Raw genomic sequence first — 22,145 nt, forward strand, 5'->3', positions numbered from 1 at the left:
TGAGCCTTTTCCTAAGAGCAAGGATGACTGTTTATATTAAATACAAATATCTAGCAGCTTTACTCAGAGTTGCTTGGGTCCGTAATTTTGGGAATTCCATCAAGTATATTTTACTTTTTTCATCCAATAAACTCTTACCCTTCGATACTTTTTTTTTTTTAAAAGGGTTGGTTTCCAGTAACATACTCTTCCAGTTTTCAAGCCTTAAGCCATCTATCTAGCTGTGTCAAAATAGAGCACCACTCCAAATTTCTCCATTTTATCACTTTTCTGTAAGGTTTATTGAGAAGCAGTCCTATTCCAGGTTCATCCTATTTTTCTGGCTCATTTTGGTTCAATCTCTTTCAACATTTGCTCAGGTATATTAGTTTTGAGGATTGTATTTGCTTTAGTGATAGTCTTCTTTCTGTTTGGTTTTATGAGAAGCAATCCCATTCCAGGGACATCCCATTTTCCTGGCACACCAAACCCTTACCTTGCTTTAAGTTATGATAAGAGGAAGCTGTATACCGAATTTGGTGGTCCTAGCTTTTACAGTTCAGGAGGAGTTTTTGATCAGACAGACTCTCTAAAATATATAGTGGATTAAGGAGTCTTTATTTAATGTGGGATTATTTGCTGTTTACATGGGTTTTTAAAAATACTTTTTTTTTTTGTTGTTGTTGTTATACAGGCACCATATTAGATTACCAGAGAGACACTGAAAAGGTTATCTAAAGAAATCTGGTGAGTAACTGTTAGCTTTCTTTTTCCTCTCTTTGTTCATAAACCAATGTAGGGGTGCTAATGTCTCATTTTTTGGTTAGACTATATTTTTATGAAGTATCTAAGTTATAATGCTTTCTACATTTCCACATTTGTTTTTTTTTGTTCAACGTCTGAGTTTATATAAAGAACTTGCTACATAAGCAAACTATAATTTTGCCGCACAAAGTCCTTGTTTTAGTAGTAGTTTCTCCTATCACACTGTGTTCTAGGATTTATGGAGATACTAGGGATATTAAATATCAGTTAATTGAACAGTCGAATAACCTCATGAATTCAGTTACTTGACTATTCTATAGTCCCCAGAGGTGGGGCCAGCAGCCAGAGCCCTCTGACACCACTCGCGAGGAGCCCCCTGCCACTCTGTGCTGTTGACTCTCATAAAGAAGCAGCAGCGCGGGGTGGCAGGAGCCCCTGTCCAGGGAAGGATCTGAGCTTTTGGACTTGGCGCAAGCCAGAACTGAGCCAGGCTGCCTGCCCGTGTGGTTCCTAATATACTTTAAATGCAGAACCGCAGCAGGGATAGGTCCTAGACCCGGCGCAAGACAGAATTGAGCCGTGCTGCTGGCGAGCCTGCTGAAAAAATTACTGGCGGGGATGGTGGGTGGAAATGCATATAGTCTATAGCAGTGGTCTCCAACCTTTTTACGTCCAAAATTACTTTTTAAATGTAAGAACAAGCCAAGATCTACCGCCTCATCCTTCCCCCAAAACCCCACCTCCTCCTTGAAGCCCTGCCCTCTGTTCTCTTCCTCTCCATCACTTGCTATCCCTAGCCTTATATACTCTCAGGGTATGGCTACACTGCCGCTCCCCCCCCCCCCCGATTCTGTCTAGACTGGGCCAAATGTCAGAAAAACCTCTTCTTTCGGAAGCTGCCTTATTCCTCATGGAACGAGGAGTACAGGGTTTACCGAAAGAGCATGTTTGCTGTTCTGCTAAAAAAAGCGGAAGAAGAAACGCATCCTTGGACATAGAGTTTTTCCGGGGTACCTCTAGAATCCCGGAAACTCCTGAAGTCTAGCCATACCCTCACTGGGTTGAGACGGGATGTGTGGGCTCTGGGGTGGGAATGAGGGATTTGGGTGTGGGAAGAGGTGAGGTGTGCAAGGTCTGGGAGAGAATTTGGATGCAGGAGGTAGAGAAGTGGATCCTGGCTCGGGGAGAGGGCTTCAGGATGGAGAGTGTTGGGGTTGTGGATGTGAGGGTTCAGGAGTTTGGGTTGGAGTATGTGAGGGGCTCAGGGCAGGGAGGTTGGGAGTAAGATAGGTAGTGTGTGGATGGTGCAGGAGTGTTGTGGCAGAGACTGAGGATGTGGGGCTGCAGGAGTTTGGGGTTTTGAGAGGCTCAGGGTAGGGGGTTCCAGTGTATGATAGGCTCAGACCTTGGGTCCGGGCGGGGGTGTGTGTGTGTACAGGAGTGTTATAATACTGTGGCCAGATGGGGGCTTGGCCCCAATTGAGGGTTTGTTGGCCAGGCTTAATTTTTAAATAAAATATTATGTCAAACACAAAAAGTTTCAGCATTGTCTTTATTTATGAGAAGGACGGGGAACCTGTTTTGAGTCAGGGGTCACTGGCCCACAGAAAAGTCAGTTGGGGCCACACAAGTGAGTTGCAAAAAAAAAAAAAAACTCCTCCTCCAACACCCCCTCCCACCTCACTTATGTGGCCCCAACTGTGGTAGTGGGAGCAGAGGGCATGGTACTGGGGAATGGTGCTAGTGGATGCTGGGGCAGGGGACAGGGTTCTGCGGCAGGGGACAGGGTGCCAGTGGGTTCTGTGGCAGGGGACGGGGGTCAGGGGACAGGGTGCCAGTGGGTTCTGTGGCAGAGGACAGGGTGCCTTTGAGGACAAAGGTCAGGGGGCAGGGTGCCAGTGGGGACAGGGTGCCAGTGGGTTCTGCTGCAGGGGACAGGGAGTCCCCAGCACGCGCCTCTTCCAGGGACCAGGGAGTCCCCAGCATGCACCTCCTCCAGGGACTCTTTCCTCCCTTCCCCCCAAGAGGAGGGAAGTCCCCGCGCGCACCTCCTCTGGGGACTTCTGCCCCTCCCCCCCATGCAGAGAGTCCCCGGCGCACCACAGAGCTGCTTTGTGGTATGGCCCCGGTTGTTTGGGGGAGAGGGAGCAGCTTGCGCACTTCCTCAAACCCCGGAAGTGGCGCACAGCTGCTGGACTTCCGTCCACCCCGCAAGAAGCTGGCACTACCTCCCTTGTTTCTGGAGGTATGTAGTGGGGCTTCTTTGGGGTGGGGGGAATATGGCGGAGGGTTCTGAACGCCTTGCGATCAATTGGTCGGGGTTTCCCAATTGACAAGTCGATCGCAATCAACTAGTTGGTGACCACGGATCTACAGCATTAACATATAAACTGTTGCTTATCGGTTAATCCCTAGCAGATACAGCAATTAGTTGCAAAAAATTTCATAGCACGTAGGTCCATCTCTGTGACAAGAACAAATGTGATGGGACTTTATTAGTAGATGTCTGGTTGAATATAAGTACTCCGTTATACAGTTGGAGCTAGAACTAGTAAATACACTAGTTTTGCTCACAGCTGGGGGTGCCTTAACTCTTTAAGCATAGACGTTAACTGTGTCACTCCGTATTTGAAAATAACTCCTTTCGATTTTGAGTAATTTATGTTACAAACACAGAAGACAACTATGGATTTTTCATGGGTGCTTGTATATCAAATGTAGTTGTGGCTTTTCTGTTAATTGTGGAAGTTTTGTTATAGTTCAAGAAAGGAATAATTTAATGATTCTTCTGATCAAAATCTAGAGAGCATATTATGTGACATCATACATGAGCCTTGTACAACAGCTGTGCAGACAGAATGTCACTAAGCTCCACCCACTAAAAACCACCTATTGTAAACTAGGGAGAAAAAATACATTGGAAGAGGGAAATCTGTGGAGGAGAGAGCATCTAGGAAGTGGTAATCATTGTGTTTTATAAAATATTTCCAAAAATTATAGTCTGTGCAGGATTCTCACTGAATTTAAGCTACTTCGTGCAAGGCAGGTGAAACTCTGCAACTGCTGACTGCTGAGATGTTTTAGTGCCCAAAGTAGGGATGTTAAAATGTGTTTATTCAAGTTAACATGTAACTGCTGAAAATTGCAGCAGTTACATATGGGGGGGGGGGGGGGGAGTGCTAGTCAGCTTCCTGGGAGCTGGTGTGTGCAGCTGGCTTTTAAGCTGGCTCCTTATGTGCACCAGCTCCCCTTCCCTCCTGCCCCAATACTGTGCCTCTGATACAGGTGGGTGAGTGGAGGGGGGGTTGGGTAGGCAACTCCGCAGGAGTTGATATGCACTGCAGCCTCTGATACAGCCTGTGTAACTGTTCACGTTAATCAATGAGCTCATCGGTTAATTGTGTACCTGGTTACACATTCACATCCCTACTCTAAAGATGATTTGTGTGCTGGGTTATGAACACCACACATTTTGTCCTTTACTGGCACTCATGGGACACCCAGAACTCTGTTGCCTTTGACATGGTTGGTTCCTTCTTTATGGACTATGAATGAACTTGTGTAGGACTTGCACCATTTTAGCTGCTGTTCTTGCTATTTGTGTTGCCTAAGTCTAGCCTGCTCTGGGTATCTTTTTATTGATATGTCCCCTTATGCCTCTAAGTCATGTTTCTTTGCCTCCAAGTTATTTCATTTTATTTTAATTTTCTGTTCATGCAGAATACTATAAACAATTAGCAACAATGTATTTCACAGGATAATTGAGAGAGTACAGAATGGTTTGAATTATTTCTGAAAACTTGATTTTATGATGATTTGACGTGCTTAAGCTTCTGTTAAGAGCCTTTCTTGTTCCATAGGAATTAATTTTGCTTCTCCCAGGAGGATAGCTACCTCATGGGTAGAGTACAATTAGGTCTCCTGTGAAACTTTTGCAAATTTTATATAGTGTTCAGTAATTATTTCCACTAGGCATTGACGGTCTCAACACAACCTATTTCTCATCTTTTCCAGTCTCACATTGTTGGTTTTGAAGGTATGATGAGGCATAACCCACACTCCATGTTGATGGAAATTGCTGAGCAGAAAAGAAAATATTTATTGTAGCCTTTTAAATTGAATTTCTGCAAAGGTCCTTTCCAATGCAAGATCCCACCTGTGTGTTGTTTGTTTTTCAAAATTATGGTTCCACTTTCTCACTAAGGTAGCCAATAATCATTTGAAGGCAGATGCCAATGCAGGATTACTGAGAACACAAAATCCTTCTAGGATTGTGACTGAAAGTGTGTGTGTGTGTGTGTGTGTGTGTGTGTGTGTGTGTGTGTGTGTGTTTAAATCTACAAAAGGAGCAGCAGCAGCCCATGTTTTGGACTGGTAAAGCACTTAGGCAAAAAATTAAATAAATAAATAAATTATATATTCAAAGATAGATAGATTGTGTGTGTGTATTGGATAGGGATGTAAAATCCAGTTTAATTTAGTTAACAGTTAAACGTTAAGTTTAACCCTTCTTCTATTAAAGAAGATGGGCAGGGGGGCACGCCCCCACCCCTTTAAGGAGGAAGCAGGCAGGAGCCGATATGTGCAGGGAGCTGGCTTTTAAGCTGGCTTGCTGCACATGCCAGCTCTGCAGAGCTGCCTCCCTCCCCTCCCCACTTGCTGCCTCCCACAGAGGGCTCCTCATGAGCACTGGCTATGTGGAGCCACCTGTCCAAATCTTCCCCACATCCTCCCTCACTGCTGCCTCTCTGTCAGAGACAGCAACAGGGAGGTAGGGGGCAGGCAGGAACAGATATGCACATATTGGCTCTGTGGAGCTTCCTGCCCCTGTGCTGCTGTCGCTTTATCAGAAGTAGTGGGGGGCGGGGCGAGGCAGGAGCTGGTGCTCACGGGGAGCTGCCTTAAAAGCCCGCTCCACTTGCTCCCCTGCGTGTAAACATGTAACTGCTAAAAATTTCAAGTGGTTATATGTTTTCACAAAAACATGTTCGTTAACTTCCCTAGCTCCCAGCCTAGATGGGCTCATGTGGAGCCAGAAGTGGCAGGCTGCCGCTACACTCTCTCTCCCTCCCACTGACTTCCAGCCAGCGTAGACAGGTAGCTGGGAGCTGGAGCAGCTTTCTGCCTTCTGCGGGCCGCAGGTGAGTTGTTGCTCCAGGGTAACGGTTAACCATTACCTGGTAAGCCTCATCCTTATGCTTACTGGGTAACAGGGTTACCTGACCACATCCCTAGTATCTGAAAGACCAAAATGATATTTCTGTAGTTTAGTTACATTCAAAATATTTACTTATGGGACTGTATTAATTATGATGATCTCCTTAATTTACATTATTTTGAGTTGCATGCTAAAATACTATCAGAGGGCAGTGAAATAATTTTTTTAATGCATCTCCTGGAAAAAAATTAGGGAGCTTTTTGTTCTGAAACTGTGCTATACTTATTTAAAAACAAACAAAACAACACACCCACCCACTAAATAGGTTATCTGCAAATTGTCAGTCTTCTTAATTTTAAACAGTGTTGAGAAGACTGGTTGTATACAAAGACTTTTTTTTTTCTTGCCTTTCCCTTATTTTTCCCCATACAAACTGGTGCTTTTGCCAATGGCTTAAACATGTGGGTGGATGACATTAAACAACACTGACATAACTTTCATTCAGGCCCAAAGCATTTTACAAATATTATGTCTTAAAACCCTTTTAGGGTATGTTGCTAAACAAGGGCTTAAGGTTGAGGAGGGAAAATGAGTGGCTAAGAACACAAACTGTTGGTAGAGGAGAGAAAGCAAAGCAACAGATTGAAATATGGTTCTGAAGCAGCAGAAAATGCTATTAGGTGACTTTGAAGAAATCGCTGAAAGGGACTGAAGCCGCCTGAAAAACTTCTGGAATTATATCTTTTCTTTCTTTGTTTGATGGGACTATTGGTCCCAGTGTTGCTGGACAAACACCATGAAGTTAAATGCTAATAAATAGGGAAGTAATACTACTTTTATTTAAGATTTTCAGTATCTATCAGAAGTCACACATTAAATATCTTATTACAGCTAAATTTTTGCATTTCACTCTCATACTTTTCTGTTCTCTCTGGTTCAGAAATGAATGTACTCTAGTCAATTTCATTTTCTGTTTTTGTTTTGTATTCTGGCAACACAGTGTTATTTAGTTTTGGTAATATTACAAAGAAATATTTTTTCTAATAAACAGTTTTTACTTCGCTTATTAAAAACTTATATAGGTCAATGGTTTAGAAAACACTGTTTAAAAAACTAAAACCTTTGTGGGTCATCCACAATATGGACATTAACGAATCAGTACTTTTTCTAAATTCCCATCTGTTTAATAATCCATGGCACCTTGAAAATAGACTATTACCTAATTACTTGGTTGTTTTGGTGTAATCCATTGGGCTTTTTAGCATTAGAAGTTACTTTTTAGGCCCATCTTCTTACCTACCTCAAGTGACTTCCCTGCCCTTCTGAAGCTGTGTGGACATGGGTGTTTCTGGGGAAGTCCAGTTCTGCTTGGTGGCATGCTAAGAAAAGGCATACTGAAGCCACCACCAAAACACACTGCTGACACTGGCGTGAGGAGTGATGCATATCTGAGGATCTCCATCGTTGGATAGGAGAATGGGAATACCCACTGACATGAAAGGATCAATGCGCTCATTTCAGAACCATTTAAGGAAGGGTTCATATCAATTTGGGGTGTAACCATCAGCTGAAACTATCATATTGAGAAGTATTTCACCACTCTGAGTCTCCTGTGCTTTCAGGATTAATCCTGTGCTAGGAATATGCATGTATAGCAAATAAAATGGAGTGATACCTCTTCTACAATTGTCACCATGTAGTATAGCTGTCAATGTCTTGGGACTTTGACCATGTCTGAGATTTTTCATTGGCTTTGTTAGCAGCTACACATTGCAGACATTTCAAAGCACAACCAGTATTCCCAATCTACTGCAGAAAAGCGTATGTTTGGGTGTGTGGGATTTTGGAAATACATAGGTCACATGTGATCTAGTGAAGAGAACTGGGCAGGGACTTGTAATACCTGAATTCATTCCCAGCTTTTCCACTGGTCTGGTACTTGAGCCAAGTAATTTTGCAGCTGTGTGCCTCAGTTTCCCCATCTGTTCAAGATAATTAAGTTCTATAGAAGAGCTACAGATTATCATTAGCTGACCACCAGGTGTCAGTACTTTACACCTACATGATAATTTCAGCTGCCTAAATAACTACTAATTCTTACCCACAATGTTTCTTTTTCTGTTAATTTTCTTCTTTATTTTAAGTGGCAAAAATCTTCAACACAAAACTAAGGTTCTCCTGGTGGTGAGAGCTCGGGATCTTCTATGATGTCGAGTTCAGTAAAACTCACATTTATGAAAAACAAAAAATAGAGTTAAGGTGCATATCCGTGCAATCTTAACTCTGCCCTCTTTTGAAAACTGATAATATATATTCACTTGTTGCTTTTGTCCTGTGCTGAACAGGGATTTCCTATACTCTGGGCTTGTCTAGATTTAAAACACTGCAGTGCAGAAGACACTACTTATGGTGACAGTAGGGTTTTCCGGTCTGACAACATACTCTACACCTTTGAGTGGTGGCAGCTATGTTGTCTACACAATGATTAGGTCGGTTTAACTGTGTGCCAACCTCATCATACCAATCTAATTTCCCTATGTAGACTAGGTCTGATATACTGATACTGCACCAAAATAATGTCATTACTAAAGATTAGATCTCCTTCAGCTCCTTTTACAACCCTTTCATCCTTATTTACACAATGCCCTTTTGTGTTTAATACCATGAAAAACTTTCACATACCCGTAATCTTAGACCATGCTTATATCCCACCTAACTGCTGAGAGCCTGCATTGCATGAAGTCCTTTTGCCCCCCTCCTGCACAACATAGCACTGAAGGGACATACATAGAATCTATAAATGCATGTGCACCTTCTTTCTTTGATTTCACACATAGCGTATTGGGAGACAAGCTCACGTATACCCCGAGAGTGTCTCAGCCCCCAGATCTCCTCATACCACAATTGCAGCTCTTCAAAGCTGCTCTAGTTAATTCCTCTACCATTCAATATAGCTCTATTTAACACCGTGAATGCAGCAGGAATGCATGCAGATAGTTTTCCCTAGATCTTGCTAGCTGCAGGGAGGGCAGAAAAGATTGTGTAGGCCTGTACCTTGTACTGTGTATTTGTGGGTTTTCACAAGTCTGAATTTTTTCAGTGGGTAGCCTTTACCTTGTGTTAATGAAGTTTTTGCCATTTAATATATTAAAGAATAAAGCCTTTAACTAGGCTGCTAGCAAAATCTGTTTCTAAACCAAAAGATCTTGTATTTCTGAGATTAGCAGTCCTTCCTCAGACGTTGTCAAAACAAGGATAAATGGTGAGATGTTAAAATGTTGCCTATCATATGTATTAGGTGTATATGCTATACTTCAGTTCTGCCCAGGATGTTTGTGGAATCTTCATCTGTGGAGGTATTTAAGAGTAGGTTAGATAAATGTCTATCAGGGATGGTCTTCTAGACAGTATTTGGTCCTGACATGAGGGCAGGAGACTGGACTCGATGACGTCTCGAGGTCCCTTCCAGTCCTAGTATTCTATGATTCTGTGATTTGAAGGTGTAATGCATTACATATTTTTAACGTGATAAATTGGGGGAGTCTAAATTCTCATATGATCTGTTTAGCACCGTGGTCCCCAACACGGTGCCTGCAGGCGCCATGGCGCCCGCGGGGGCATTTGAATGCGCCCGCCAGGTGCTCGGGGCTGGCCTAGCCCCGGGCACATGGCACATGGGCGCTTGCGGGGGGGGGGGCGCGCATGGCGGGGGGGCGTGCTGGGCGCGCGGCGCGAGGGGGGGGGGGGCCGCTGGCCCCGGGCGCGCGGCGCTTACGGGGGGCGCCGGCCCCGGGCGTGCAGTGGGGGGGGGGGGGCGCCGGCCCCGGGCATGCGGCGGGGGGGGGGGCGCCAGCCCCAGGCGCGCGGCGCTTGAGGGTGGGGGCCCCGCTCTCGGGCGCGCACGTGTCCCTGGCGCCCGGCGGGCGAACGGCTACGCCCCCTGGTGCCCGACAACCTGAAAAGGTTGGGGACCACTGGTTTAGCACATGCTAACTCATACAATTAGGTGTATATGCTATACTTCAGTTATCTGTACTTCAGTTTTGTATCAGAGGCACATCTTCCTAGCTAGACTCTTCAAATCATCTTCTACTTTGTGCAGTTGAATGTGTTCTCCTACAGAAATGCCATCCACACCTACAAAGGAGAGGGAAGGATTTGGGAGGAGTGAAGTGGTGTATGTATTGAAGTTGTTGTCATTGGGCTAGAATTGTCAGCTGTGCACTTTGCCTACTGGGCACAGATGGGGAATGAAGCTGTTTTGCACTTTTCTAATCTTTACGTGCCATCTTTATATTGTATGGGGGTTAGCAATGGCACTACCGAATCTGTGCCATCTGGAGATCAGGTGACTTTTTTATCTCTTTACTATGGATGTGAATGAGTTGTCAGTTAGTTGATTAACTGATAAGCCTAGGCTCATCGGTTTATCTAGTAGACTACTTGCATTCTCCCTCCCCCACCTCGATGCCTCAGAGGCAGCAAGTGGGGGGAGGGGGAAACAGGAGCCGGTGCCGGTGGCAGCCTGCTAAAAAGCTGGTTTCCCCCCAGCACCATATCTGTTGTGCCACCTGCCCCCCTTTCTCCACTGCTGGCCATGGACAGAGGCTGCTCTGGCAGGGGGGACAGGGCCTGCGCAGGGGGGACAGGGCCTGCTGCCACCATGCACTGCTGCCTGTGTGTCAGACAGCCGATCTGCTAGGGGAGCTGGCTGCCGGTCTCATCCTCTGGGACTACAGAATAGTTGACTATTCTGTTATCTGCTATCTAACATTCTTGCTCTTTTCACTGACAGAGTATTGCAAAAGGATCAAATATAGAGGAGAATGTATGGTTCATTATGTATAGCTTTACTCGGAAAGTGTGTGTGTCCCTTTTGTATTGTCTGGAGAAACCAATACAATAGAATGTCTTACATCCATAGTGTCCAACCAGGTCTAAAGCAGTTGAGTAAAGCTATTGTTGTGGCTAGTTTGCTATAACACTCAACAGGCCAAATAGTTACTTGTAGCTAGCATGTTGGACACCACGATCCTAAATGTTATGTAAAGGAGTCATGTTCCAGCAACTTATTTGGAAGTTAGAGAGCCAAGGCAATCTCTCCTATTGAATGAAACTCTGTTGATACAAGAGACCAATTTTCAGTCTTAGAGCACTTTTCCAGGTCTGGGAAATGTACTCGGAGGTCAGATCTATACTGTCAATCCATATTGGTATAATTATATTGCTCAAGAGTGTGAAAAATACACACCTTTGAGTGACATAGTTACACTGACCCAGCCCCCTATGTAGACAGAAAGTTGATATGAGAGACTCTTTTGCTCCTTCCTTAGCTACTGCCTCTCAAGGAAGTGGATTAAATAAATGGACAGAAGAAGCTATCCAATTGGCATAGGAGGAGCATCTTCACTAAAGTATTACGGCCATGCTATATGTGAAGATGAGTCCAGAATATCACAGCTAAACACATGGCGGAACATACGAGGGTAAGTCAAAAAGTATCCATGATGTATTTATTAAAATTAACACAACAGCAATACAGAACTCATAAGTGTATAATTTTTCAACATAGTTCCCCTGCTTTTCAACACACTTGGTCCAGCATTACACAAGCTTCTGTATGCCTTCAGAAAAAAATGTTTTCGACCGGGCAGCAAGCCATGTATGCACCGCCTCCTTCAAATCACGGTCGCTGGCAAATGACGGCCTCTTAACGCATCTTTGAGGGGTGTCTCTGACGTTTGCTCTCCGGCTCATAGTGGTAGATCTACGTTTCATCACCAATGACAATGCGACTCAAAAAAGCATCACCTTCCTCATGATATCAGTTTAAAAGGTGGTTACGGATGTCCAAATGGTTACGTCTGAGCTGTTCCGTGCGTTGTTTGGGAACCCACCTTGCACAAACTTTACTGAAGCAAAGTTTGAGGTGGATTATTTCAGAGGCAGAACCGTGACTAATCCGCAGTTGGTTTGCCACTTCATTGACAGTCACCCTCCTGTTTTTGAGAATCAGTGCGCGGACATGTTCAATGTTCCTTTCATTAGCCGATGTGGATGGGCGTCCTGATTGTTCTTCGTCAGTGACACTTGTTCAGCCATTTTTGAGCATGTCAATCCATTCGTACACATGTTGCTGTGGCAAAACACTGTGCTGATAGTCTTCGATGAATTTCCACACCTCTTACACCTTGAGCCCACAAAAATCAAACCACTGCACGCTGCTCTTCTTTGGTGCATGTGGTAAGCGGAGCGGCCATGTTGACTCCACTAGTGGTGAAAGACATCTAAATGGTCAAGGTCAAATATGTCATTACAATATAGGGAGGTTCTATGCTTACGGTTGTGCGTGAATTCTGCAGTTTGGCTAAGTGCAAAAAAAAGATATGAACACTTTGTGGATACTTTTTGACTTACCCTCATAGTTAACAGATATTTCAAGAGGTGATTCAAGATGAATTGGGCTGTTAACTATAACTGAGTTGTTAGCATTTTATGCTTACTTTTTTTTTCTGATGTTATTTAATCAGTTTGATTTATCAATTTAAATATTTATCTAGTGATTACAAAGGGATCAGTTTCTGTCTCCACTGATGCTTACTGATTTGTAATTCCTGAGGTATGTGCAGATGTGCACCACTAGTAAGAAACAGACGCTGCTGACTGTGGGGCAGCCTGCCAGTGAGATTCTGCTGGGATTATCTTGTGTTTCTGAGAGATTCCCATTTTCGATGGTGGCAAGGTTAGATAAGGTCTTGAATGGGATATAATTCCCAACCTCAGCTCCATCTGTAATGATGGATATTGTGGCCCAAGGACCTGTTAGTGTCAACAGGCAGAGAACTCAGTGCATAGGGCTGGATGGCCAACCAGTTAAACACTAAGGGCCAAAATAACTGTGGATAGTAGTGCAAAGAACCACGCACCCCTCCCCCCGAACCAGGCACCCCCAGTCTCCTTGCTCTAACCCAATGCCCATCCCCTGCCTCAGAGCAGTGACGTAGCGAGGGGGTTATGTGTGCAAGAGCAAAGGCAAAATTTGCGCCCCCCCTCCCCCAAATCTTTTGCGCCGGGCCCTAGGGCAACAGTCCCAGGAGCAGCAGCACTTGCATGGTCCCCATGCCGATGATGACCTGGAGCCACCTGCAGGGAGGGAACTGAGCAGTTGGGAGCACAGAGGGGCTCTGCCCCTGCTCTGGTTGGCTGCAGACTGGCAGGGGCTCCAGGTCCTGGAGGAACTAGTCCCAGGGGTGGGCAGTGCTTAGTGGGTTGGTCTCCCTGTGCCGGCTGGAGCTGGAGTCCCTGGCCTGGGCCTGCTGTTCTGTGAGCAGTGCATGGTGTCGCGGAGACGCTCAGCCCAGCTCCCATGAGTAGCGAGGACAGCGCCTGGGCGTAGTGGGCTGGGGCCTGTGGCTGGTGCCCAGGATCTGTGGCAGGGCTCAGGGGTGCTCGGCTTTTCTTGGTGCATGGGCTTGTCTTCCCATCCCAAATCACATGCCTGGCAGAGGGGCACAGGGAGCCCGCTGGTGGGGCTGCAGTCAGCCAGCCCCTGCCATGCCCTCCACCCCTTGGAACTCAGTTGGGGGGTGGGATCCGGCCTCTGCTGTGCCAGCTCCCAGTCCTGTCCAGTCCAGGAGCCGAATTGTGCAGTGGGGACAGCAGTGGCTCCCAAGCCAGGGGCGCTGGGCTCCTGGGTAGGCCTTTGAAGTGCCTGCTCTCGCTGCCCGATGCTGCCTGGGAGGCTTGTCTGCAGGAAGCAAGTGGCCTGCCAGTGCTGGGCTTGCCACGTGGGGCCGTGTGCTCCCACCCCAGCCTGGCACCCCCCTAGTGTGGAATCCAGGGGCAACTGCCTCTCCTCGCTACGCCACTGCTGCAGAGCTAGGCCACCCCCTTTTTCCCCGCTCTAACCCAATGCCTGAGTCTCACAGGAGCCACCGCTGCAGCCACGTGCTTCTCCCTCCAGGTGCTGGGGCACGTGCTCAGAGTGGCCATGAGCAATCCGGGCATGTGGCTCTGAACAAGCTGTAACCCTAAGAGCTGCATTTCTTTGAGCAAAGAGCCGTGGGTTGGCCACCCTGTCATAGCGTTTTACAGCGATCCCTAGGATTGGATATAAATATGGATAATGGTTCATTGAGGGATGGTATGAGAGGTTTCTACTTAGAACCTCTCGTCATTGTCAATACTTGCTTCATCAGTCCTTGCATGCATAATGTTTAAGAAGTTGCAAAGCTATCTGAAAAATTTAGTGTTATGATATTGGAGTTAAGACAAGCCACCAGTAGATGACATAACTCAATAATATTCTTTTCAGGCAAGAGGCACAAGACACCTTTCTCCCTTTCTGTTCACTTGTGTATTGTGTACCTCATAAAGAGTCCGAGACAACCGTGTGAATTTCCTCCCTTGTATATTTTACAAACAGTGGAGATGCCCTTTTTTTGACCAAAGACAAAGGTATTTCTTGAGTATAAAGAAAGGTGCAAGATCTCTCATATGAGACAATTGATAGCCAATGTTGCTTGACAGACTTCTGCTGGCCCTTGGCAAGGTGGCTGTGTGGGGAGACAGCACTCCAGGCCCCAGAAGGGGCAGTGCTGCGTGCTAGCCTTCCCCCAGCCAGTCCTTTAGCGCTGCCCAGAATACATCACCTGTGGAGCCCTCAGCAATTTCAAGAGCCTAGGGCTCTGGCTACTTCCATTTCCACTTCAGTTGTTCCTCTGTTCAACCTAGGGTTGAAGAAAACTCAGTGAATTCAAATTACTTCACCTCTCTTTGGCTAAGAGTGATAGGCTTGCATTCTAAGCATTCATTCCTTTGATTATAGTTGAGGCAGTGAAGAGTCTCTCAGCTAGCAGCATGGCAGTGTATTACTTGAATTGGCAGGGAGATTTTTTTTCGACCTTTTATCTTTTCGAGTTTCATAAGTCTTTGGAAATAGTGTGTTTTGAACAAAGTAAATCATTCAGCTTGGCATCTGATAGGAGTGAATAGAACTCCTTAGTCAAACAGGGTCTGAAGAATGTGTCTGCGTCTCTCAAGAACTAAGTGGTAAGCATCAGAGGGGTAGCTGTGGTAATCTGAATCTGCAAGAACAACGAGGAGTCTTGTGGCACTCGTTCCATGAGGAGTAACGGTAGTTCGGAATAGGAAGCCTAATCCAAACTACCTAACTACCGTTACTCCTCATGGAACGAGGTGTACCGGTAGTTCGGAATAGGAAGCCTAATCTGAACTACCTACTCCGTGCCATGTGTAGCCGCGGGCACGGAGTCCGAACTAGCGGGGCTTTAAAAATGGTGGCGCCTGGTAAGATGCAGATGAAGCCCGGGAAATTCAAATCCTGGGCTTCATTTGCAATTTCGGTTGCCTACATTAACCACCCTAGTTCGAACTAGGGTGGTAGTGTAGACATACCCTTAGTCTGTAGGGTGCCACAGGACTTTTCATTGTTGTAAGTGGTAAGCAGGGCTCAGATCAGTGGCATAGTCAGGATAGGACAAGTGGATGGATTCTGAATTCGGGTGGGTGGGTAATGATGGGGGCCACCTCTCCCCTCCCTCTAGCTGAGCATGGCTAAGGGAGGGATAACTACATTGACCTGGCACTCAGGGCTTGACTTGTGCTGCCCCATAGGGTGCTTCTGCTAGGGAGGTGGATTGGGGGTTTACTTTGCTTCCCTGTGCAGTGCTTCCAGTGGGAAGCAGGATTGCGGTGTGGGGTCTTGCCCTGCTTCTTTCCCCCCTTGTGCCCCCTCGGTGCTTTGAGTGTGGTCAGGACATGGGGGACTGGCCCAGTTCTGGGTGATGCTCCCAATGGTGAGCAGGTTCAGGTCTTGCCCTGCTCTACCTGTCGAGCCCACTGTTCCCAGTAGGGAGCAGAGTTTGGGATGGGGCCTGCCCTACTCCAGCTGTCCTTCAGTGAAGAGTGAGGTCTGGGATTCTAGCTTGTACGCTCTCCACCTAACAGGATTGGAGGTTTACCATCCCCCAGTTCTGCTTCCTGGTGTTTCAGAAGGAATGAATTCAAGTGGTCTAGATCAGTGTTTCTCAACTTTTTTTTTTAATATAAAGTACCCCTTAAAAAAAAAAAGTACCCCCAGTACCTACAGTTTTCATACACACACAGTTTTTTTTTTATACCATTGCAACACATTTGTTTAAACAACTTAATCGTAGCTGGGTGGGTGATGAAATTTTTGGGTGTAAAAAGTACAAAAATAATAAAACGCTGTAAAACTTAAAACAAAAATCAGTTTTCTCCAAATTTCAGTTGTCTTAATGTACCCCCAGACTTCTCTTGATACCCCTAAGGCTACTTGTACCACTGTTTGAGAAACACTGGTTTAGCTCACTAGCTCCCCTGCCCCTCCAACTCCATTCTCTGGAGCTAGAGCTCTGGGTGGAGAAGGGCAAACCCCTGTGTCTGGGTTGGAGCAATGGAGGACTGATTGTGGATAATAGGGATGTCCGTGAGTAGTCGACTAGACGATTAACTGAAAAACCTAGGCTTATCTGTTAATCTTGTTGACTACTCACATTTCCCCAGGAGCCGGTGTGGGTGGGGCCGGCTTAAAACCTGGTTCCTCCCGGCACTGGCTCCGCGTTGCTGATTCCCCCTTTTCCCTGGGCTGCAGCCTTTGTCTGTGGAGAACTTGGACCTCTCACGGACAGGGATGCTGCCACTTTTTGTCAGGTGGCAGGCAGCCGGTCTGTGTGGGGAGCTGGTTTTTAAACTGGCTCCCCTTCCAGACCGGCTTCCTCTGCCTCTGATACAGAGGCAGCAGCATAGGGTAGTATAGGGACTGGGACTGGGAGCGCATTGGCTGCCGGTCCCACCCACGACAACTATTGAATAGTTGTGTAGCTGCAAAGATTTCATGCGGCTACATGACTATTCAGTTACCCGATAGTTAACATCCCTAGTAAGTAGGCTTGGATCCTAAGTAGGTGGGTTGTGGCCCACCCATGTCTACTCCCCTGGGTCAAGATTTGACCCAATCAGTGATTCTGCAGTTCTTGAGATGCTAAAGAGCAGATGGGCATCCTCTTTTTTTATGAAAACAATCTAATCCGTATGATTGCAAGGAAAATCTTGAAAATCTAAACTGAATGTAACCGATGTAGTGAATGTGAGGTGTAGACAACCTTAAACCAATAGGTTTGAATTCCTATTGCGATAAATGATCGAGACTGCCCCTTTCTTTAGAAAATCTACTAACTGCCCAGTGATTTACCTCTTGACTAGATTAGGGAAATCTGTACCAGTGTATATCTAACTACAAGGCTGTAGTTACATCAGTTCATCGCCTGACTGTAGACATTTAACAGTTGCAAAACAGAGATTACATTGGTGTGATTACCCCAGTGTAAAAGAAATATGTTTTAGATTCTGTTGCTATTGTGTTTCTGGTAGCTGGGACCCTAAGCACATATCTCTGCTTTAATCTGGCTGTTCTGATACAAGTATCATAATCCTAAGTGATGTGGAACAGAGTCTAAGGAGCCCAACAAAGTGCATTTGATCACATTTTGAATACCTGTGTAATCTGCTGTGGATGTCATCACATTTCTTCTTCAGGAATGTGATGGAGTTTAAGCAAGCCCTACTACTTTTTTCCAGTTTATTTGTTGCTGGCGAGTTCAGTTTTTGTCAAGTATGATCCTCCAGATAGCTGCTTATTTAACTGAAGCAAAAACACAGTGTGTGAAGATGAATTTCAGGTCAAACATGAACCTAAGTGTATATCGGCTTTAGGGTTATAAGCGAGTAGCTGAGTACTCAACTATCCGATAAGCCTAAACTTATCGGGTAGTTGAGTTTAGTACTTGACTACTCGCTTCCCCCCCCGTTTCCCCCGCTTGCTACCTCTGTAACAGAGACAGCAAGGCGGGGGTGGAAACAGGAGGCGGTGCTAGGGGGAACCAGCTTAAAAGCTGGTTCCCCCCAGCACAGTTTCCCCAGTGCTGCCTCTCCCCCTCTGCACTGCTGCCTCTGAGGCAACAGTGTGTGAGGGGGAGGGGAAGCAAGGCTGCTGTGAAGCATTCTCTGCCCACAGTGGGCCGAGGCTCACTGCAGGCAGAGGCTGCTCTGGTAGAAGACCCTGACTATGGGGGGGATCCCAATGGGGAGCTGAGCCCCCTAGCAGATAGGGGTTGCTGCTGCAAAGCAGCCGCTGTCCTCAGCGGACCAAGCTGGCTGTGGGCGGAGGCCACTCCAGGAGTAGCTGCACCTGGGGCTGCCAGAGCAGCCTTTGCCCATGGTCAGCATATGCCGCTGCGAACAGGGGCTGCTGGACATGGCGTGTGCTGGGACTGAGTAGTCCCAGCTCGCACCAATCCGGGACTGCTGTGCCTCTGCATTTTAAATGTAGTAAGAGCCGGCTCTTACTGCATTTAAAATGTAGAGCTGCAGTGGTCCTCATTCTGTTCTGGCTCGTGCTGATCCGGGACCTAATCCCGCTATGGCTCTGCAGTTTAAATTTAGTAGGTGCTGGGCTGCCTGTGCACTCAGCTCCTACTACATTTAAACTGAAGAGCTGCAGCGGGGGTAGCTCTTGGAGTGGCGTGAACTGGGACAGAGCACCGTATCGTATCGACTAATTGTGTAATCAATACAAATTGTATCCTTAATGTGCTCACTAGTAAAAGACCTGCATCAGTGAATTTTAGAGCCTGGGCGGTGGACTTGGGCTGTGGGTAGATGTTTGAGTTGGGTTGGAGCCTGGATTCTGAAACCCTGGAAAAGGGGAGGGTCTTAGAACTAGGCTCCAGCTCAAATTTCTACCCTGCTCTGTTTTAGCTCTCAGAGCCTGAGTCAGTCAGCTGGCAGCTAGTCTGAGCTCTGTTGTGACTTTTTTTTTTAATTATTGCAGTATAGGTCAGGGCTACTCAACTCTGGAAGCCCCAGGGGCCACAATGATACTCCCAGCACATACTGAGGGCCACAACTTAAGTGTGCAAATATATATGCAAATAGCTTATTTCACACTGACGGGCATGAATACAAAGATTAAGGCAAGACTACACAACACACAGGCCCCATTTAAGTCAGTTCTGCCTATGTTAATAAATGCAATATGTACCTGATTTCCACCCATATGACAGCACTTTTAGTGAGCAATGACAGTGCAGGAATTTAACTACTAAAACACATATCAACAGAAGACCATTATATTGACTACATTTTTGTTTTGGCTCCCACCCGTGGGCTGCAAACAAATGGGCCATATGTGGCCCATGGGCGGCATGTTGAGTAGCCCTGGTATAAGCATTACCCTGAGGTTCATGTCAGATATTTATTTTGAGTTTAGGGAGATATCGCTCACTCCCTCTTGACCACCCTAGTTCCTGCTAACTTTGGATATCAGAAGGCTTTTTTGGAAAACATGAATTAAAGTGGTCTAGGTCGCTTACCTCATCATTTTTTCCTTTTGAGTGTGTGCCTGTCAAGCAGATGTGTATGTGGAAGGTGCTACCAGACATAAGAATTTTTTCTGTTGTGTTAGATTACGGGTCAGAAGCATTGCCAATACTTGAACTTGTTTCTTCTGAGGTCATATGTGTTACAAACTCAAGTCACTACAAGTTGTTACCATGTATCGGTTGACTGCAGTACAGAGGTGGGCAATATGCGGCTGTGACGGGGATGCAGCTGTGCCCCACACTTCAGCTGCGCCATCCCCAGCGTTCTGGGGCGAAAAGCCACTGCAGCTTCTGCCCCGGCTTTGCTGCGCGGGCTCCGTGGCCACCGGCAGCATCAGGTGCCCGAACGGACCATGGGGAGTTGAAGGGGGAGTGGCTGGAAGTAGCTCCACAGGCTCCCCAGTGGCAGGTGCAGCGGGATGCTTAAAAGGAGAGCCCCCAGATCACCAGAGTGGGGGGGGGGGGAAGGCTCATCTGGGCGGTGGAGAGGAGTCAGTGTGAAGGAAGGTAGGAAGTCACCCAGGGCACGGCTTGTGGAATAGCCCGTGCGGGGTTGGTGTGTTTCGGGTAACTACCCCACCAACCGGACAGAGACAGATCTCTGTCCTTAGGGCCCTGGGTTGGGGCTTGGAGAGAGGGCAGGCCCGAGCCCCCCTACCTACCTTATGTGACGTAGTGGGGGGTACCTTGCTGGTTGCTATGCTGAGCAGTGGGCTGTGGGTGACCTCCACTGGCTGCTGTCTGTAGCACAGCCCAGCAGGGCAGGGGATGAGTCATTATGCAAAGGGGGCTCCAAACCTGTCTGACCCGCTCCCTGGGAAATAGCTGAACAATGGGAAGAAGGCGGAGAGGAGCCCTGGCTGGGGGCAGGGCTGGAAGTGAGGGAGTTAGTTTCTGTCTGGGAGCATGGAGGAGACAGCCTAGGGAAAGAGGCTGGAATTTAGGGGCCTGGTCTCCCCCATCTCAAGGGGGGCTGAGGCATCCTAGGCCTGCCCTGGAACCAGATTACATCTGTGCTGTGCTGTGCTGTGCTGTATCCTGGAGAAGCAATAAACTCCCTCTATTCCACTGGCTGGTGGAGTCTGTTTGTGCCATTATGGGGGTGCAGGAGATGGGAAAACCCCAACATGCCGTCACACGTTACTACCCTATGTACCACACTACCCTACCTACTGGACCCCTCCGAAGGGGTAACATCAGTACTTGGAAGTCGCGCGGATTGAGCGGCTTCAGATTCCACGGGACAAACATGGATGGAGCGCCGCAGACTAATACTTCTAAGCTCGGGAGCTGGAGCACCTGGGGGGTTCTGATGGGGCAGGTCAGAGTGCTGGGGACTGGGACTTTGGACCCCAGGAGAGGCAAACCCTGCCCCTTTTCCACGGTGCAGGCTGGGAAGGCCGGGTTTGGGGATTGTACTTGGCCCACAATAAAAGCAGGCTTGGATACGACCCTGGTCCCCGTTGATTGCAGTGGCCCATCAGGGTTCGTTATGTGGACCACAAGATGTTTTGTTTACCATTGTCCACATGCAGGATTGCCAGATTCTGCTAGTTTCTGTCCGCATAATTTTGTTCCTACCGATGTTGTTAAATTGACACACATGTAAAGCAAAGGCATGTGAAGTGAGGTGCATGCTTATTGCACGCAACATTGACTGTAAGAGCCATGTGCTCCCTCGGTATCCAGTTTAGTCGGCACACTCAGCATAGTCTAGGTATGCAAGCACAGTTAGCAAGACTACCTTAGGTTGGGAGAATGTCTTGGTTATGACAATCTTGCAGTCCACTGAGATGGAGGGCCGCTCGTGGTCCACTCACTAGCCTAGATTGTCCATTGCTGCTCTAATTGGTCATGTGTGCGCACTTGGACACTTGCATCAGCTCTATGTGTTTTCACAATGAGTGGCTACATCACTGTAAAATGCACTTCACCATAGGTAGGTATCTCACCATTCCCCATGCCACTGTCCAGCTTAGTGTTTTGTGGGATATTTCTTCAGTTTTGTGGGTTACCACTTGTCTGCCCTAGGATTTCTAGGGTCTAGGTGTGAAGTTTCCACCATGTTTCTTTCTCTGATCTATAGTACCTCATCCCATAATTTTGGTGCTGTTTTTCAAATCTTATTGTTTTGTATGCTGCTTAGTCTCTGCCATCTCTCTGGCAAAGAGTGGATTGATTTAAATCAAGGAAATGGTTTCGGCCACCAAGTGGAAACTTTGATTTTAAATAATCTATTTTAATCAACTTTTCCATTTGTACTTGAGTTATTTTCTAAAGAAGAAGGTACATTCTCATTGTTTGAGAGCTATTAAATCATGTTGATGTCTAACTAAATAGAGCCTTTTTTCGCTGGATTTGCTACCTACTTTTGCTACTTAGTAGGGTACACTATAACTATACACATTCATATAAGCAATCTATTCATATTTTCAGATGATTCTTATCGTACCTTTTTAGTATGTTAGGAAATGGTGATTATTGCTTATTAGCTAGGTAATTCATATATAATGCATGATTTGTGTCAATCCATTCAGAGGGTAACTGGAATTTAATTAAACATATAATCCATCATATTACATGTATAGTTAAACAAAACACCCTTAAATGTTTTGGATAGATAAACGTCATGGTTTTCCCAACAGATGGAGAATAAGTTCACATGGTGAGTGGAGTCATAAAGATTCATTATTTAAGAACTAAGCCAATCAGAGCTCATGTAGGAAGAAGCTATGAAATAAGGAGTGAGAGACCACTCAGCTGGCCTCAGTGGATGATCATGATGATGGATGGTAGTGAAGCTGAGAATCAGATGCCAG

General features: G+C 46.5%; 1 protein-coding gene across 7 annotated transcripts in view; it reads left to right on the top strand.

The window, feature by feature from the left end:
- FBXW7 (F-box and WD repeat domain containing 7) overlaps positions 1–22,145 on the top strand; it is a 292,479-nt gene that overhangs the window by 64,488 nt on the left and 205,846 nt on the right. For 5 of the 7 annotated variants that reach the window (XM_075930055.2, XM_089777970.1, XM_025185402.3 and 2 more), the window contains exon 2: positions 674–726. Coding sequence is in view for 2 of the 7 variants with exons in the window: in XM_075930052.2 (XP_075786167.1) it covers positions 11,371–11,388 (18 nt within the window). In the remaining 5 variants the exon portion in view is untranslated. Of the gene's footprint in view, positions 1–673; positions 727–11,235; positions 11,389–22,145 lie in introns of all 7 variants that reach the window. The other 2 variants (XM_075930052.2, XM_089777972.1) reach the window with 1 other exon arrangement.

This window comes from Pelodiscus sinensis, chromosome 4 (genome assembly GCF_052426305.1).
Source record: "Pelodiscus sinensis isolate ZL-2025 chromosome 4, ASM5242630v1, whole genome shotgun sequence".
Lineage (NCBI taxonomy): Eukaryota > Metazoa > Chordata > Testudines > Trionychidae > Pelodiscus > Pelodiscus sinensis.